This window comes from Scyliorhinus canicula, chromosome 18 (assembly GCF_902713615.1).
Source record: "Scyliorhinus canicula chromosome 18, sScyCan1.1, whole genome shotgun sequence".
NCBI classification, from domain to species: Eukaryota; Metazoa; Chordata; class Chondrichthyes; order Carcharhiniformes; family Scyliorhinidae; genus Scyliorhinus; species Scyliorhinus canicula.
Genome location: NC_052163.1, coordinates 94,988,394 through 95,008,678, shown reverse-complemented (window position 1 = coordinate 95,008,678; position 20,285 = coordinate 94,988,394). Strand labels below are relative to the sequence as shown.

Genomic DNA, 20,285 nt, shown 5'->3' with positions numbered 1-20,285 from the left:
GACCACACCCCTGCCCCTTTGTAAGTCCCCAATTGACATTACGCTAACAATAAAAATATTTACAACATTATACAACAAATGGAACTCAACACAGTCCTTTATAAGGTCAGTCGGTCCGGAAACTTCCTGATCCTTCAGGAGCATCGTAAGTTACCAGTACTGCTCCCGCAGTAGAAGTTACTTCAGTTTGAACCTCAATGGGTTGACTCTCGACTTGCGAAGGTGCATCGGTGCAGATAGTTTTCCCTGTTCTCTCAGGAACCTTACTGGGCCCTTCCTTGGGGTAGCTTGGTGTTGTATTACTTTTGTCTGACTTGTATACTGGGGCGGGCTGACCATTGTTTCGATGTGCGATTCTCTCCTTCTCAAATGGTCCAGGTGTTTCTTCACCTTTTTTCCTTGGGCATCTATCTCACACGACACTGGACCTCTTCTGGCCACGATCATTCAGGGATCCAATTTGGACCAGCACCAAAATTCTTTACATGTACGAGACCGCCCACCTCAAATGCTCTCTCAGGTTTTCTTGAGTCGTGATGTTTCTTCTGTGCGTTCTGTTTTGCTTCCATCCTCCCCGCCAAATTCGGAAATATCTGATCCAACCGTGTCTTAATGTATCTGTCTATTAGCAACTCAGCGAGTGTGACACCTGTGGCAACAAGAGGTTGTTCTATAGATGAGCAGGAAACGGGCCGTTCCGGTTTGTAGAGAGGCTGGTGACTGTTTCCTCATGGCTGCATTGAATGTTTGGACAGCTCTCGCAGCTGGTCCATTTGAAGCAGGGTGGTTTGAATATGTTGAACGCTGTTGGTTCTCGTGAAATGCTGAAACTCTTGACAAGTAAAAGCATTTCCATTATCTGAGATCAGCCCCTCAGGCAACCCAAGGGTGCCGAATGTCTGTTGGGGTTTTTCTACTGTTGCTGATGAGGTTGTGAACTTCATTTTGTGCAAGTGTAACCATTTGATAATGAGCAAGAACATGGAGCCCATGAATGGGCCTGAAAGATCAATGTGTAGTTGTACCCATGGTCGATCAGGCCACCTCCAAGGATGCATTAAGGCCGCAGATGGTAAGTTTTGTCGCATTCAGCACTGGTCACATTGTTTCACTCGATTCTGTACGTCAATATCTATCCCGGGCCACCACACATATCTGCCTGCGAGTGTTTTTATCTTTGTCATCCCAGGATGGGCACAGCGTAGCTCTTGCAATAATAACTTCCCAGCGGGAGTGGGAATGACCATCTTTGTTCCCCATAACAATACACTATCGTCATTTCTTATCGGAAAAGGTCGTAGTTGCTCAGCCCTATTATCATGATGCCAGCTGTGGAGGACCATGTCTTTGACTAGAGATACTATGGGGTCTCTTTGGGTCCAAAACTTGACCTGTCATGCCGACCCTGGCTACATATCAAGAAAGTTTAAAACAAGTACATTTTCCTGTGTACTGGCAGAGGCGGTATACATTTGAGGAGGGGAAGGCGGCTTAAAGCGTCCGTATTTGAAATGTGAGTGCCTGGCCTGTGTTGAAACGTATACTTGTAGGCTGCCAACAATAGAGTCCAGCGTTGGATCCTCTCTGTAGCTATGGATGGAATCACCTTATCCTCACTAAATAAGCCCAACAGAAGTTTGTGGTCGGTAACAGTCCAAACATATGCAGGTTAGGTGAATTGGCCATGCTAAATTGCCCCTTAGTGGCCAAAAGGTTAGGTCGGGTTACTGGGTTACGACGATAGGGTGGAAGCCTGGGCTTAAGTAGGGTGCTCTTTCCAAGGGCCGGTGCAGACTCGATGGGCCGAATGGTCTCCTTCTGCACTGTAAATTCTATGATTCTATGAAATGCCGTCCATAGACATATTGATGGAACTTTTTCACTGAAAAGATTATGTTTAGTGCCTCTTTTTTGTAAAGTAAGCTCATTCAACATGGGTCAGAGTCCTCGAGGCCCAGGTGATAGGCCTTTCTCTTTTTTTTTAAGTATTTTTATTGGTTTTGAATTTATAACAACATTGTAAGGAACATTGCACAGTAATAAAGAGATATTTACAGAGTGGGTATTCAAGAACATAAAAAAAAATGAGGAATATAAACAGGTATGTATACGAATGCAACGTGTTTACAAATGCGGAGGCCCTCACTTTGGGGTGTGTTTGGTGCTACCCAGGCGTACCTTGGTGCCACTGTTGTGAACACACCCATGTGTTTCCTTGCCTTTTGTCCCCACTGGATCCTCTGCCTTGCTAGCCCTGAATCCTGGTTGGTGTCCTGCCCCCCACCCCTCTCTCTCTTTCTCTCTCTCTCCCCCCCCCCCCCCCACCACCGCTTTTCTTCTTTCATTACCCCCCCCCCCCCCCCCCCCCCAACCGCTTTTCTTCTTTCATTACCCATTTCCGTCCCGGATCTCCCTCCCCATCTCCCCTTCCCCTACTTCCCCCACACTTCCCTAATTGGTTGCTGGTAACGAACAGGTCTTGGAACAGGCTGGTGAATTGCTTCCAAGTGTGGTGAAAGCCTTTCTCTGTACCTTGAATGGAGAATTTTATTTTTTCCAATTTATGGAATTCCGCTAGTCGGACAGCCAGTCCGTGGCCTTGGGTGGTGCTGCTGATCTCAAGCTGAGCAGGTGTCTCCGATGGGCGATCAGGGAAACAAAGGCTAGGGGTCTGCCCCTCTCCCCGTAAAATGTTCTGGCTGTTCCGATACCCCGAAGTCCGCCACTAGTGGGCATGGCTCCACCCCCACAACCTTGAACATGGCCTTGAAAAAGGCGGTCCAGTACCTGACAGGTTTGGGACAGAGCCAGAACATGTGGGTGTGGTTGGCCGAGCCTCCCTGGCATCATTCGCATTTGTCCTCCACCTCCAGGAAGAACCCGCTCATGTGTGTCCTCATCAAGTGCTCTCTGTGCACCACCTTTAGCTGCGATAGGCTCAGCCCTGTGATGCACTAGCAATTCCGATGAGACGAGAGTAGAGAATAATTGAGGCTTTATTAAGCACAGATGTGTGGCCTCCTGCAGCTGCTGCCAAAATGGCTGCAGTTTGGTGAGCAGACACGTTTATACTCCGCCTACTGGGTGGAGCCAGCAGGCAGGGATCTTCCCCCGTACCTGTAGTACAGGAGCCTTACTGTATTACTTCTCATATACGTAATATATACAAACAGTGGTGACTACCACATTCACCCCCTGTTAAAAAAAGAGTCCAGCGGAGGTGGTGGAAAAATTATTTACAGGTATGTGAGCATTTTTAAACTGTACATTTTGGAGAAAGTTCAGAAATTTAGCCGGTCGGGTGCCTTGATCCTCCGTTGCGAGCGCCGCAGTCCCGGTGGCAATCCAGGCGCTGGCTCGGTCGCCGGTGACTCCAGGAGCGTGTAGTCCTCATCTTCATCCCCGGGTGGGATCAAGGGGAGGACGGATCGTCCTGGAGCGGGGGCTGTGGTGAGGTGCGTTGGGGGGAGGATGGGTGGCGCCGGGGCAGTTGGGGGGGGTGGGGTGGGGTACCAGCTGGTGCCAGGACCCTGAGGGAGACTGTGTCTTGGCGGCCGTCGGGGTACGCCAAGCATACTGTGGGTTTGCATGGAGTAGCTGGACCCTCTCGATCAACGGGTCCACCTTGTGGAGCCGCACGTGCTTGCGGAGGAGAACGGGTCCTGGAGCTGCCAGCCACGTTGGGAGCGAAACTCCGGAGGTGGACTTCCTGGGAAAGGCAAGGAGACGTTCATGGGGGGTTTAGTTAGTCGCAGTGCAAAGTAGCGATCGGATGGAGTGGAGGGCGTCGGGGAGGACCTCCTGCCAGCGGTAGACTGGGAGAATTTTGGACCATAAGGCCAGTAGGACGGCCTTCCAGACCGTCCCGTTCTCCTTCTCCACCTTCCCGTTTCCCCGGGGGTTGTAGCTGGTCGTCCTGCTCGAGGCAATGACCTTGCTGAGCAGGAATTGACGCAGCTCATCACTCATAAAGGAGGATCCCCAGTTGCTGTGGATGTAAGCGGGGAAACCGAACAGAGTGAAGATGCTATTTCATAGAATTTACAGTGCAGAAGGAGGCCATTCGGCCCATCGGGTCTGCACCGGCTCCTGGAAAGAGCACCTTACCCAAGGTTAACACCTACACCCTATCCCCATAACCCAGTAACCCCACCCAACACTAAGGGCAATTTTTGACACTAAGGGCAATTTATCATGGCCAATCCACCTAACCTGCACATCTTTGGACTGTGGGAGGAAACCGGAGCACCCGGAGGAAACCCACACACACACGGGGAGGATGTGCAGACTCCGCACAGACAGACAGACAGAGGGCTTTGATGACAGTGGCAGATGTCATATTGGGGTTTGGGATGAAATGAAATGAAAATCGCTTTATTGTCACGAGTAGGCTTCAATGAAGTTACTGTGAAAAGCCCCTAGTCGCCACATTCCGGCGCCTGTCCGGGGAGGCTGGTACGGGATGGCGAAGGGGAATCTGGAGTATTCATCGGCCACGTTCAGGAAGTACGTGTTTTGGTCGGTGTGGGGAGGGGCCCTTTGAAGTCCATGCTGAGGCGTTTAAAGGGACGGGAGGCCTTCACCAGGTGTGCTCGGTCTGGCCGGTAGAAGTGCGGTTTGAACTCCGCACAGACCTGGCAGTTTTTGGTGTCCAACCTGACGTCTGCAATGGAGTAGGGTAGGTTGCGGGCCTTTATGAAGTGGAAGAACTGGGTGACCCCTGGGTGACAGAGACCATCGTGTAGGGCCCAGAGTCAGTTCACTTGTGCGCTGGCACATTTACCCCGGGATAGGGCATCGGGAGCTCGTTGAGCTTGCCAGGGCGATACAAAATCTCGTAATTGTAGGTGGAGAGCTCGATCCTCCACCTCAAGATTTTATCATTTTTGATCTTGCCCCGCTGTGCGTTATTGAACATGAAGGCAACCGAATGTTGGTCAGTGAGGAGAGTGAATCTCCTGCTGGCCAGGTAAAGCCTCCAATGTAGCACAGCTTCTATAATGGCTTGGGCATCTTTTTCAACGGATAAGTGCCGAATTTCGGAGGCACGGAGGGTGCGTGAAAAGAATGCCATGGGTCTGCTGGCCTGGTTGAGGGTGGCGGCCAGAGCGACGTCTGATGCATCACTCTCGACTTGAAAGGGAACGGTCTCATCGACCACGTGCATCGCGGCCTTGGCAATGTCGGCCTTGATACGGTTGAAGGCCTGGTGAGCCTCGGCTGTCAGGGGGAAAACGGTGGAGTGAATGAGTGGGCGGCCTTGTCCGCATAGTTAGGGACCCACTGGGCATAGTATGAGAAGAACCCTAAGCATCGTTTGAGGGCCTTCGGGCAGTGGGGGAGGGGAGGCTCCATGAGGGGGCGCATTCAGTTGGGGTCGGGCCCTAGAACTCCATTTTGCACCACGTAGCCAAGGATGGCTAAGTGGTTAGTGCTGAACACGCACTTCTTGTTATACGTAAAGTTCTGGAGTTTGGTGTTGTGGAGAAATTTGGAAAGGTTAGAGTTGTGGTCCTGCTGGTCGTGGCCGCAGATGGTGATGTTATCCAGGTACGGGAAGGTGGCCCGCAGTCCGTACCGGTCAACCATTTGGTCCATCTCACGTTGGAAGACCAAGACCCCGTTAGTGATGCTGATCAGAAGGGCTTTGTCAAGGTAGACAATTATCTGCTTCAAACGCAGTGTATGGGTGGTCCGCCTTGCGGATGGGAAGCTGGTGGTCGGCAGATTTCAGGTCCACTGTAGAGAAGACCCGGTACTGTGCAATCTGATTGACCATATCAGATATGCGTGGGAGGGGGTACACGTCGAGCTGCGTGTACCGATTGATGGTCTGACTGTAGTCAACGACCATCCTGTGTTTCTCCCCAGTCTTTACAACTACCACTTGGGCTCTCCAGGGGCAGTTGCTGGCCTCGATGATGCCTTCCCGCAGTAGCCGCTGGACCTCCGACCTGATGAAGGTCCTGTCCTGGGCAGTGTACCGTCTGCTCCTGGTGGCAACTGGTTTGCAATCCGGGGTGAGGTTTGCAAACAAGGAAGGTGGGTCGACCTTAAGGGTTGTGAGGCAGCATACAGTAAGGGGTGGTAGTGGCCCGCCGAATTTCAGAGTTAGACTTTGGAGGTTGCACTGGAAGTCCAGGCCGAGTAGCAAGGCAGCGCAGAGGTTGGGGCGGACATAGAGCCGGAAGTTGCTGAACTCTACACCCTGGATGGTGAGGGTGGTGGTGCAGTACCCCCGGATCGCTACGGAGTGGGATCCGGAGGTCAGGGAGATTTGTTGGGTAATGGGATATACCGCGAGGGAGCAGCGCCTTACCGTGTCAGGGTGGATGAAGCTCTCCGTGCTCCCGGAGTCAAGAAGGCAGGATGTCTTGTGCCCATCGACCTTTTCCGTCGAGGAAGATGGCGGCGCCCACGGCCCGCACGTGGGTTGCGGGGATGGAAATGGCGGTGCTCACGGGTTGCACGTGGTGGGTGCAGGAACAATGGGGCTGGTTACAGCGGCGACCGACTGGGCCTGGCACACAGCAGGGAAATGTCCTTTCTTCCCGCAGGCCTTACAGATTGCGCTCCACGCCGGGCAGCGCTGAAGGGGGTGCTTTGCCTGCTCGCAGAAATAGCACTTGGGCCCCCCAGGGTTGGCTGGCTGCCGCACGGTGCAGGCTTGGGGCTGGCTGAGGCGGTTGCTGGTGGGGTCCACGATGTCCAGGAGGGGGGCGCCGTGCGGTCGGGGCGTACACTTGTACATTACGGGAGGCTACGGTTAGTGAGGTCGCGAGTTTCTTGGTCGCTGCGAGGTTGAGAGTACCCACTTCTAAGAGGCCCTGGCAGATGTGCCCATGAAGAAAGTGCCCTGATTAGGAGTTCGGAATGTTCAACAGCCCAAAGTCCCTGGCAATCGGAGTCCCTCGCCAGGGTATGCAGGGAACCCCAGAAATCTTCCAATGACTCACCGGGGAGTTGATGCCGTGTGGGCAGTGTTATGCTTCTTGAAAGAATGCTCGAAGTCGTCTTTAGGTTAAGGATGATTTATTGTGTCCCACAATAAATTACAGATTACACTTGAGAAAAGGCTGCTCTTCAATGTTCTGCAACTAGGCCCCAAACAGACTAGCACCCTTCAGCTTCTTGCACCTCTTGCCACTCCAACCCCTCCGGTTTCAAGTGGCGGAGGCGGGCCTTCGGCGTTCCTTTTATGGGTGTCCCCGCGCTGCCCCCTGGTGACTCAGGCGAGGATCACCACATCCCCCTTCTTCACTTTTTTTTTTTTTTTTTTCGTAGTTGCAGAGCTGTAGTAAAACACAAAGGTAAAGAGTTAGGTTTATATATATATATATACAGAACAGGGCAGGGCGATGCATTTGTCAGTCCATGTTCACAGGTTCAGACGGTCAGGTGCACGTCTGATCCGTGTAGACCTCCTGAGTGGGCTTGGAGATCCAGGGTCGTTTGTGTCCGTGCGGACATCTGCTGCTGGGGTGTCAGGAAGATGTATGACCGTGTCCTGTGGATCCAGTGTGTCCTGCAGATCGAGTGTCGGAAGGACCCGTGGACGAGGTGTGACCTTCAGAAGGTCTCGCCGATTTCGTCGAACCATTGTTCCATCATCCGACTGCACGACGTAGGACCGTGGCGATGTTAGGCGGAGGACCACCGCCATTTTGGACCAACCCCCAGCTGGGTTTCGCAGCCTCACTGTGTCGCCGATGGCCAACGGTGGCAGTACCTTGGCCTGCTTGTCATAGTGCTGCTTTTGCGCTTGGCGCTGTTGACGCATTTGATCCAGGACAGGCGAGTGATCAGGATTGGTGAAGTGTAGCGCTGGTAAAGTTGTCCGCACATCCCTGTTGAAAAGCATCTGAGCTGGTGATAGTCCCGAGCTCAAAGGTGACGAACGGTACGATAGGAGGGCCAAGTGTACGTCAGATTTTGAGTCCGCAGCCTTGCTGATGAGTTGCTTGACTATGTGGACACCTTTCTCCACCCTGCCATTCGATTGCGGAAAGTGGGGACTCGACGTTATGTGCTGGAAATTGTAAATCTTGGCGAAGTCCGTCCACTCCCAGCTGGCAAAACAAGGACCATTGTCGGACATGACCGTCCGTGGGATGCCATGCCTGGAGAAAGTTTCTTTGCAGGCCTTGATGACGGCTGCTGCTGTGAGATCCGGGAGTTGCAGGACTTCCGGGAAGTTGGAGAAGTAGTCAATGATCAGGACATAGTTGCGGCCCATGGAGTGGAACAAATCAATGCCCACTTTGTCCCATGGTGACGTGGCCATCTCATGCTGCTGCAGTGGCTCCTTGCATTGTGCCGGTCGATGTCTTTGGCACGTGTCACAGGAGAGCACCATGTTGGTGATGTCCTCGTTAATCCCTGGCCAGTAAACAGATTGGCGCGCTCTCCTTTTGCATTTTTCGGCACCAAGGTGCCCTTCGTGAATCCTGTGGAGGATGTCCGCCCGGAGAGCCATTGGAATGACGATCCTGTCGTTCCGCAGTATAATGCCATCGACCACGGATAGTTCAGTCTTGACATTCTGGAACTGTGGGCACCGCCCCTTTGGCCAGCCATGCTGCAGGTTGTGTAGGACTTGAAGGAGGGTGGCGTCCTCCTGTGTCGCCTGACGAATTTGCTGCAGCTTCTCGTCCGTTGCCGGGAGCGTCTCCTTGCACCACTGTGCATGAGCTTCCACATCATTGATGGACGCCAGTGGCGGGTTGTCAGCGTCCATGGCTCGTGATAACGTGTCAGCTATCACAAGGTCCTTGCCAGGGGTGTAGACCAGCGTGAAGTCGTACCTGCGCAACTTCATCATCATGCGCTGTAGGCGCGGCGTCATATCATTGAGGTCCTTGTCAATGATATTGACCAGCGGCCTATGATCCGTTTCCACGATGAAAGTGGGGAGACCGTACACATAGTGGTGGAATTTGGTCACTCCTGTTATTAGCCCTAGGCACTCCTTTTCTATCTGTGCATACCTGCACTCTGTGGCGGTCATCGCCCGTGAAGCGTAAGCCACTGGAACCCAGTCCAACTGGTCATCCTGTTGCAGTAGCACAGCACCAATCCCATGTTGACTGGCGTCAGTGGAGATCTTGGTAGGTTTCACCGGGTCAAAAAATGCAAGCGTTGGAGCTGCCATCAGCTGGTATCTTAGATCATCCCATTCAGCCTGGTGAGCCTGGGTCCAGGCAAACTCCGTGTCCTTCCTTGTCACGTTCCTCAACGCCTTTGTCCGTGCTGCCAGGTTGGGTATGAATTTACCAAGGAAGTTGACGAATCCCAGGAACCTTAGAACCGCTTTCTTGTCCTGTGGTCGCTGCATGCTCTGAATTGCAGCGATCTTCTCAGCGTCCGGCTTCACCCCGTGCTCTGAGATTGTGTCGCCCAGGAATGTCAGAGAGGACTGTGCGAAAGTGCACTTGGCCCGGTTGAGCTTGAGTCCAAAGTGGTGTATCCTCTGGAAGACTTGCTTCACCCTCGCAATATGGTCTTTCTCCGTCGCCGACCATATGATGATGTCATCCACATAGACACGTACGCCTTCGATGCCTTCTACCATCTGCTCCATGATTCTGTGGAATATTTCGGATGCAGATATAATGCCGAAGGGCATCCGATTATAGCAGTACCTTCCAAACGGCGTGTTGAAGGTGCATAGCAGGCGGCTGGACTCATCGAGCTGCATTTGCCAGAAACCCTGTGAGGCATCAAGCTTGGTGAAGATGCGAGCTTTTGCCATTTCGCTCGTGATTTCCTCGCGCTTGGGGATCGGGTAGTGTTCCCTGCGAATGTTCTTATTCAGGTCTTTGGGATCTAGACAGATCCGAAGTTCACCAGACGGCTTCTTGACGCACACCAGCGAGCTGACCCAGTCAGTCGGCTGTGTGACTCTTGAGATGACGCCTTGAGTCTGGAGACGCTGAAGTTCGGCTTTTAGCTTGTCCCGCAATGGAGCCGGGACCCTCCGTGGGGCATGAACAACCGGTATGGCTGTCTCTTTGAGCAAGATTCTGTACGTGTAGGGCAGTGTACCCATGCCCGAGAAAACGTCGGGGTAGTCGGTGAGTAGCAGCTGTATGTCCTCGTAAATGCGTGATGATGCAGCCGTGTGCATGAAAATCCGCTGAATGAGCTGCAAATCCTTGCAGGCTTGAGCGCCGAGCAGCGAGGACCTGTTGTCTTCCACAATCTCAAAGCGTAGGCCTGTTACGACAGTTTTGTTGGCAACTTGTAGGTGGCAGGATCCCTTGGAGATGATCGGGTTGCCGTTGTAGTCAGTGAGCTTGCATGCTGCAGGTAACACCTCGTGCGTCCCTGGGACCGATGCGAGATCTTTGCTCGTTAGCAAGTTTGCTGAGGCTCCCGTGTCCAGTTTGAACGTGATGGGGAAGTCCTGTACGTGCACCGTGGCAGTCCATTCACTTGCAGAGTTGATGGCATGCACGTGTCGAGGTTGTGTCGTCAGCTCCTGTGGTCCCGCTGTGGCATTAATAATGCCAATGCTGTACGTGTGCTCCCAGGAGTTGAATTCTTCATGGTCGGAAAAATTGTCGTCGGGAGCCTGAGTGTTCGTGACATCAACTGTGCGGACTTTCAGGTTGCCATGCCGTTGAGTGGACGAGTGAAATTTAGCTGTGGATTGACATTGGGAGGCGAAGTGATTCATTTTTGAACACTTTCTGCACCTTTTTCCTTGGGCAGGACATTGCCCTTTTAAGTGGGAGGAGCCGCAGTAATGACACGTCATGACGTCATGCGTATGCTGCGTTCGCGCATGCGCATTGCGGTTTTCAGACCAGGCCCGGTATTGCGAGTAGTGCGCATGCGCGGACCGATCACTTCCGGGATCGCGTCTTTCAGGACGGTGCGCATGCGCAGACGGGCCAGAGAACGGAAGAGACGGCCTGGAAAACGGAAGAGACGACCTGTGAGGGGAATTCACCATCTTTATATCGTCCTCGTGGTGGATGTTTTGTAAGGAATGTTTTTCAAATAGCTCCTGTACCTGCTGCATTTTCTGCTCCTGTAACAAGCATTTTTCTATGGTAGTTTTTAGTGTTAAATCGTTTTGCAGTAATAGTGAGTCTCTTAGTTTTTTGTCAGCAAGACCATAGATTAGCTGATCTCTGATGAGTGAGTTTGTTAAATCACCAAAGTTGCAGCCTTGTGCCAGCAAGCGTAACTCTGTGACCAAGTGGGTGATAGTCTCCCCTTGTTTTTGGAGTCTGTGACGGAGGGTGAATCTTTCAATGATGTCATTGGATTGAGACTTATAGTGTTCATCCAATTTTGCCATTATCACTTGAAACTTAGTTTTGTCTTCAGTATCCGCATATGTGAACGAGTTATATGTGTCTACCAGTTGCTGGCCACACGATGTGATTAAAAGTGCAATTTTCTTTCCATCGGTGGCTGTATGTAAGTCCTGAGCTAACAAGTACATTTCAAATTGTTGTTTGAACATTTTCCAATTATAATTTAAATTACCTGTAGCTCTCATTGGCGCTGGAAGTACCGTGTGTTCCATTGTTGCAGAAAGTCGTCTGAAGTTGAGAGGCTGCAAAGTCTGGTGGCCTGCCTGTTGCTGGTGCTTCTTCTTTGTCTGCTGTCTTTTTCTTTCTTTGTCTTGCTGGTAGCGCTGGTTCCCTCTGTTCAGAGAATCCACTCCTGTACCATGTTATGCTTCTTGAAAGAATGCTCGAAGTCGTCTTTAGGTTAAGGATGATTTATTGTGTCCCACAATAAATTACAGATTACACTTGAGAAAAGGCTGCTCTTCAATGTTCTGCAACTAGGCCCCAAACAGACTAGCACCCTTCAGCTTCTTGCACCTCTTGCCACTCCAACCCCTCCGGTTTCAAGTGGCGGAGGCGGGCCTTCGGCGTTCCTTTTATGGGTGTCCCCGCGCTGCCCCCTGGTGACTCAGGCGAGGATCACCACAGGCAGGAGGTGCCTGGCATAGAGTTTGTTGGTCTGCCCGGTGTAGTTCTCTTTCAGAAGCGCCATGGCCTCAGCGTAGGTGGGTGCGTCCCGGATAAGGGGAAAGATATCGGAGCTCAGCCGTGTAACAGGATCTGGAGTTTCTGTGCTTCTGAGGGTTGTTCTGTTGCTGATCCGATGTAGGCTTCAAAGCAAGCTAGCCAGTGGTCGAAGGCCGACAGAGCGTTGTCTGCTTGAGGGTGCAGCTGCAGGCGATCTAGCTTGATGCAGCGGTCCATCGCTGTAAAATCTCTGCTTAATAAATTGATGCACTATGAATTACGACAAGACGAGAGTGGAGAGTAATCGAGGCTTTATTACGCAGAGATGTGTTGCCTCTTGCAGCTGCTGCCGAAATGGCTGCAGCTCGGAGAGCCCACACATTTATACTCCATCTACTAGGCGGAGCCAGCAGGCAGGGATCTACCCCGTACCTGTGGTACAGGAGCCTTACCGTAATATACCTCATATACGTAATATATACAAACAGTGGTGACTACCACACCCTGCGCATGAGGAGGTGGAATTCACCCTAAACAGTGTTCCGATCCAGAGTCCTCCCCCTATCTCCTGCTTAGCTCTTTCTCCCACTTCTCCCATGTCTCATCCCTTGATGACTGTAACTCTTCCAGTAGTGGTCTATACATGTCAGCGCAGCTACCCTCCCCTAGTTCGCCCGTGGTTAGAAATCTGACCATTAGGGAGTGGCTTGGTAGCTGGGGGAACATTGTTGTATCCGTGAGCAGGAAGTTCCTTACTTGTATGTATCGGAGCTAGTTCCCTTTCGGGAGCTGGAGCGTGTCTATCAATTCCCCAGGGTCGCTACTCTGCTATCTATGTATAGGTCCCCTACCGTCAGTACTCCTTCGTCCTACCGCCACCTTTTACTGGAGGTGTCTGTTGTCACAGGGGTAAGCCTATGGCTCTTGTAGATGGGGGCCATGGCGGACATTGCGACTAGCCCAAAGTGGTGCATGAATTGATTCCAGGTTCTCAGTGTGACCACCACCACTGGGCTGCTTGAGTACTTGGCTGGTGGAAGGGGAGTGTAGCCGTGACCAGTGCTCAGAGGGATGTACCTGTACAGGAGCTTGCCTCTGTTTTTGTCCATTCCACTCCCGGATCATTGTGATCCATCCCTGTACTCTTTCAGTGGAGGCTACCCAGAGATAGAATAGGAGATGCAGAAGTGCCAGGTCCCCCAGGTTCCCGGCTTGAGTCGCTGTCTGTGCGGAGTCTGCATGTTCTCTCTGTGTCTGGGTTTCCTCCGGGTGCTCCGGTTTCCTTCCATAGTCCAAAGATGTGCAGGTTAGGTGGATTGGCCATGATGAATTGCCCCGTAGTATCCAAAAAGTTTGGTGGGGTTACTGAGTTAGGGAGATAGGGTTAAGGCGTGGGCTTCAATCGGGTGCTCTTTCCAAGGGCTGGTGCAGACCCGATGTAGTCCAAAGATGTGCAGGTTAGGTGGATTGGCCATGATGAATTGCCCCGTAGTATCCAAAAAGTTTGGTGGGGTTACTGAGTTAGGGAGATAGGGTTAAGGCGTGGGCTTCAATCGGGTGCTCTTTCCAAGGGCTGGTGCAGACCCGATGTAGTCCAAAGATGTGCAGGTTAGGTGGATTGGCCATGTTAAATTGCCCTTAGTGTCCAACAAGGTTAGGTGGGGTTACTGGGTTTTGGGACTAGGGTGGAGGTGTAGGCTTAGGTAGGTTGCTCTTTCCAAGGGCCGGTGCAGACTCAATGGGCCAAATGGCCTCCTGCACTGTAAATTCTATGATCTATTCAGAGTTGGCGTAGTTCATCCATAAGCGCTATAAACCCGTTTCACCCACGAGGTTCGGGTTAAGGCGTGGGCTTTAGTAGGGTGCAAGAATGTCCTACAGAGAGGGAGGAATACGGGGGACATGGGAGCGCTGTAAACTCTTTTCACCCACGAGGTGAACCCTGGCCAAAACCAAATCATTCTACTGCCTCATGAGGTACCTCCATTGACTCTGTCGAAGGCCTTCTCTGTGTCTAGGGAGATGATCACTTCTGCTATCTCCTCCCCAGGTGGGGTGATAATCACGTTCAGCAGGAGTCTGCTGTTCACCGTTAGTTGTCTACCTTGACAAAGCCCTTCTGATCTTCGCGACTGCCTTTGGGACACAACTCTCCAGTCACCTTGTCATGGTCTTCGCCAGCATTTTGGCATCAATGTTTAGGAGAAAGATGGGTCTGTATGACCCCTACTCCATCGGGCCTTTGTCTTTTCTAGGGATCACTGATATTGAGGTCTGTGCCAGAGTGGGCAGCAGGATCCCTCTCAATAATAATAATTGGTGATCCCTAAAAATGACAAAGGGCCGCTGGAGGCACCAGAATGGTTTGGTTTAGGCCAGGGTTCACCTCGTGGCTGAAACTACTGCACTCTATTTCAAGTTTCTTCCTCTCTCTCTCCCTTACTCAATGCTTTCTTTGTGACACAGCCATCACGATTGTCCATCTGCAATTTGCTTCCAGCAATTCTTGCCATTCTCTTGAAACGTTGAAGGAGAAACCATGGATTCCTGGAGTTTGCCTTTAAATAGTCTCGGGGATGTAACACTGAGGAAGCTCAGTGCATCACTGGATAACGGCACCAAGAAGGGATGGAGGAAATTGGCAGAAATTATTGGCACAGACAGACGGTTCAAGTGCAGGTAAGAACACATTTACTATCCCACCACAGGACTGTTGGAAATGGTGACACAAATCCCCAATTTTAGCATAATTTTACAAACTAACGTTTTCTACTAAAGGTGTGAGCCTTTAGAGGAAAATGGGTACCACTTTCAATTTACAATTCTGAATTTACAGTTTGCGATTTTGAATTCACAATTCTGAAAATTGTCTAAAGTGGCCGTTCTCCATGTTTCAACCAGACCATGAATTAACAGGTTGTTTTATCATTGCGGAATCATCACAACTGTGTCCGCCTCTGAGTCTGTCCAACTTATTGGAAATTCCTAGAAAGGCTCTTGGGAGAGTATCAGGAATAGGAACCATGCATATTTAGCCTGGAGATATTGAATGCCAATTGTAGTCATTACCACCACACTGTTCCAAATCCAATTAACTCAGTACAGATTGAGATTGGGGTCATGCATGGAGCCACATTTAGTCATTGAGGGAGACCACACAATTGTCTTTCCCACAAAAACTTAGGTCCTCGTTAAATTATCCCTCACTCTTTGTGTAAGTCATTCTAGCTACCTGTAGCACTCTGTGTAACACACTCCCAGGTATCCATTACAAACTGCATGACTCACAATCCAGGTAACTCTCTTGAGTGTCTTTCATTTTTCCTGTAGCTCACTTTTGAATATCCCTCAACTTCTGCATAATTCACTCCTAGTTATGTGTTGATCTTGGAGTCACTCCCAGTCTCAGCTATTCCTGGTGATTCCAGAAAGTGTCCGAAAGATTCAGGGAGCAAGCAAAACGATTATCTGTCCTGTGTCAGAAATGTTTAGCTGGTAATCTTCTGACTTTGACTCAGAACATTGCAGGTTCAAATCCCACCACTGGCCATAATCTAGGCTGATAGTTCAGTGCGGTACAGACGGAGTGTGGCATCATCTTTGGATGAGATGTTAAATTAAGGCCACACCTATCTGCTCAAGTTCCCCCAATATGCCAACCCTTCCTTAGCCAACACTATTTAACACAAATACGCCTCATTGCTGTTTGTGGCTATTTACAAGATATCTGCAGTTTTTACGCAAGTCATGACTGTTTGTCTGAATAATTAATTGTGTTGAGTGCGTTGAGGTGTGGTGACAGATGCTGTCCAAATGAAGAGGTGGACTGAGATATCTCACGGGTGAAATATGTTTGTGATCTTGAGGCTCTCTCTGCCCATCCTCTATGTGATGTGAAAATGAAGTGCCGGCCCTGTCTACATCACTACTATGGGTGCTCCTTACATACGGTTAATTCATAACATGGCTTTACAGAGTGCAGGCGTCGCTGGCCAGACCAGCATTTATTGCCCATCCCTACTTGCCCTTGAGAAGGTGGTGGTGAGCTGTCATTGTGAACCGTTGCCACCCGAGGTGTAGGTACACATAAGTCGCTGTTAGGGAGGGAATTCCAGAATATTGACCCAGCCACAGTGAAGGAACGCGGCGATATGTTTCCAAGGATGGTGAGTGCCAGTTGGTGGCATTCCCAGGTATTTGTTGCCTTTGTCCTTCTAGATGGTAGTAGTCGTGGGTTTAAAATCATACAATCATAGAATTTACAGTGCAGAAGGAGGCCATTCAGCCCATCAAGTTTGCAGCGGCCCTTGGAAAGAGCGCCCTTCTTAAGTCCACACATCCACCCCATCCCCATAATCCAGTAACCCCACCTAACCTTTTTGGACACTAAGGGCAATTTATCATGGCCAATCCACCTAACCTGCACATCTTTGGACTGTGGGAGGAAACCGGAGGAAACCCACGCAGACACGGGGAGAACGTGCAGACTCCGCACAGACAGTGATCCAAGCTGGGAACCGAACCTGGGACCCTGGAGCTGTGAAGCAACAGTGCTAACCACTGTGCTACTGTGCTGCCCAAGGAACTTTAGTGAGTTCCTGCAGTGCATGTGGTGGCGAAGTTGCTGGAATCAATCATTAAGGAGGAGATGACTGAACATTTGAAAATACAAAGCTCAATCCACCATTGTCAGCATAGTTTTACGAAGGGTAAGTCATGCTTGACAAACTGCTTGAGTTTTTTGAAGAGCTAACCAGCAAGGTGGATGAACCTGTGGATGTGGTATATCTAGACTTCCAGGTGTTTGACAAAGTGCCGCATAAAGGACTGATCCAGAAGGTGAGATCACAGGGGATTGAGGGTAAAATACTAGATTGGATTGCGGATTGACTGACTGAGAGAAAGCAGAGGGTTGGGACAAATGGGTCCTTCTCTGATTGGCGAACTGTAACTAGCGGAGTGTCACAGGGGTCAGCCCTTGGACCTCAACTGTTTACAATCTGTATAAATGATCTGCAGCAGGGACAGAGTATAACGTCGCAAAATGTGCAGACAATACTAAAATAGGTGGAAAAGCAGGCAGTGAAGAGGAGAGAAAGAATTTACAGATAGATATAGATAGGCTAGGAGATTGGGCCAAAATTTGACAGACGAGTTTAATGCAGATAAGTGTGAGGTTATCCATTTTGGAGGAAAAAATAGAAAGGCAAATTATTATCTAAATGGAAAGCAGATTCAAAATGCATCTGGGCAGAGAGATCTGGGTGTCTTTGTTCATGAATCGCAGAAAGTCGATATGCAGGTACAGCAATTAATTAAAAAGGCAAATGGAATGTTAGCGTTTATTTCAAAAGGACTGGAGTATAAAAGTAGAGGCGTTGTTGCAATTGTCTAGGGTGTTGGTGAGACCACATCTGGAGTACTGTGTCCAGTTTTGGTCTCCTTATTTGAGGAAGGATGTGATGCATTGGAGGCAGTTCAGAGGAGGTCACCAGATTGATTCCAGAGATGAAAGGGTTGATGTATGAGGAGAGATTGAACAGTTTGGATTTATACTTGCTGGAGTTTAGAAGGATGAGAGAGGATCTGATTGAGGTATATAAATTACTGAAAAGGATTGATAATGTAAATATAGACTAAATGTTCCCCCTTGTAGGGCAATCTAGAACGAGAGGTCACAGATATAGGTTGAGAGGCGGTAGATTTAGAATTGAAATGAGAAGGAACTACTTCTCGCAGAGGGTGGTGAATTTCTGGAACTCGCTGTCCCATAGTCCGGTGGAGTCTGAGTCATTAAATGGCTTCAAGAAGGAGATAGATATATTTCTGTTAAAAAACAACACAAAGATGTGCAGGGTAGGTGGATTGGCCACGCTAAATTGCCCCTTAATTGGAATAAATAAAAAAAAGGATATGGGGAACAGGTAGGGAGGTGGATTTGAGACCAAGAAGAGATCAGCCATGATCTGATTGAATGGTGCAACAGACTCGAAGGGCTGAATTGTCTACTTCTGCTCCCAATTCCTATGTTACTATGTTCCTATGTAGATGGTTCACACGGCTGCCACTGTGGATGGATTGAATGTTTGTGGAAGGGCTAGCAATCAGGCAGGCTGCTTTGTCCTGGATGGTGTCGAGCTTCTCGAGTGTTTTTGGAGCTGCACTCATCCAGACAAGTGGAGTGTATTCTATCACACTCCTGACCTGTGCCTTGTAGATGATGGACAGGCTTTGGGGAGTCAGGAGGTGAGTTACTCGCTGCAGGATTCCTAGCTTTTGACCTGCTTTTGTATCTACAGTATTTATATGGCTAGTCCAGTTCAGTTTCTGCTCAATGGTAACCCCCAACATGTTGATAGTGGGGGATTCAGCAATTGTAATGCCATTGAACGTCATGGGGTGATGGTTAGATCATCTCTTGAAGGAGATAGTCAATGCTTGGCTGCCTCAGAATCAAACTACACTTACTAATACCCACAGCAAAAAAGCACAAGTGTTTTGTGAAGGGTGCTGACTGAGAACATAGAAACATCGATAGAAAAATAGAAAATAGGAGCAGGAGGGAGCTATTCGGCCCTTCGAGCCTGCTCCGCCATTCATTATGGTCATGGCTGATCATTGAACTCAATAGGCTAATCCCGCTTTCCCCCTATATCCTTTGATCCTTTCACCCCAAGTCCTATATCTAACTGCTTCTTGAAAACATACAATATTTTGGCCTCAATTACTTCCCAGGGTAATGAATTCCATAGGCTTACCATTCTCTAGATGAAGAACTTTCTCCTCAATTCTGTCCTAAATTATCTACCCCGTATCCTCAGACTGTGACCCCTAGTTTTGGACTCCCCTACCATCGGGAACATTTTTCCTGCATCTACCCTGTCTGGCCCTTTTAGAATTTTATAGGTGTCTATGAGATTCCCCCTCATTCTTCTGAACTCCAGCGAATACAATCCTAACTGATTCAATCTCTCCTCATACGTAAGTCCCGCCATTCTAGGAATCAGACTTGTAGACCTTTGCTGCACTCCCTCTAGAGCAAGAACATCCTTCCTCAGATAAGGAGACCAAAACTGCACACAATATTCCAGGTGTGGCCTCACCAAGGTCCTGTATAATTACAGTACTCGAACCCTCTCACTATGAAGGCCAATATACCATTAGCCTTCCTTACTGCCTGCTGTACCTGCATGCTTACCTTCAGTGACTGGTGTATGAGAACACCCAAGTTTCATTGCACATTCCCCTCTCCTAATTTATGGCCATTCAGATAATAGTCTGCCTTCTTGTTTTTGCTACCAAAGTGGATAACTTTGCATTTCTCCAAATTATACCACATCTGTCATTTATTTTCCCACTCACTCAACTTGTCCAAATCACACTGAAGGAGCTTGAATCCTTCTCACAGCTCACCCTCCCATCCAACTTGGTGTCATCTGAAAATTTGGAGATATTACATTTTGTTCCCTCATCTAAATCATTAATATATATTGTGAATAGCTGGAGTCCCAGCACCAACCGCTGTGGTCCTCAATTCCCACTGTGGTCCCACTAGTCACTGCCTGCCAATTTGAAAAAGACCCATTAATTCCTACTCTTTGTTTCTTGTCTGCCAACCAGTTTTCTATCCATCTCAATGCACTACCCCTTAAACCCATATGCTTTAATTTTACACACTAATCTCCTCTGAGAATCCAGATATACCACATCCACTGGCTACCCATATCAACTCTACTAGTTACATACTCGAAGAATTCCAGTAGATTTGTCAAGCATGATTTCCCCTTCATAAATCCATGCTGAACTCTGTCTGATCCTGCCACTATTTTCTAAGTGCTCTGCTATAAAATCTTTGTAAGAAGTCTTACAACACCAGGTTAAAGTCCAACAGGTTTGTTTCAAACACGAGCTTTCGGAGCACGGTCGGAAGGAGCCGTGCTCCGAAAGCTCGTGTTTGAAACAAACCTGTTGGACTTTAACCTGGTGTTGTAAGACTTCTTACTGTGCTCACCCCAGTCCAACGCCGGCATCTCCACATCATAAAATCTTTGATAATGGATTCTAGAATTTTCCCCACTATTGACGGAGGCTTGCTGGTCTATAATTCCCTGTTTTCTCTCTACCTCCCTTTTTAAATAGTGGAGTCACATTAGCCACCCTCCAATCTGCCATAACTGTTCCAGAGTCTATAGAATCCTAGAAGATGACCACCAATGCACCCACTATTTGTAGATTATTTGTAGATGTAGATTATCAGGCTCTGGGGATTTATCGGCCTTCATTCACATCAAT

At 49.6% G+C, this 20,285-nt stretch overlaps 1 protein-coding gene across 3 annotated transcripts in view; it reads left to right on the top strand.

Annotated features, from left to right (window-relative positions):
• The window catches only part of malt2 (MALT paracaspase 2), a 128,236-nt gene that overhangs the window by 1,541 nt on the left and 106,410 nt on the right, over positions 1–20,285 (top strand). For all 3 annotated transcript variants that reach the window (XM_038777594.1, XM_038777593.1, XM_038777592.1), the window contains exon 2: positions 14,460–14,672. In XM_038777594.1, the coding sequence (XP_038633522.1) occupies positions 14,533–14,672 (140 nt within the window). In that variant the 5' untranslated portion in view covers positions 14,460–14,532. The remainder of the gene's footprint in view (positions 1–14,459; positions 14,673–20,285) is intronic.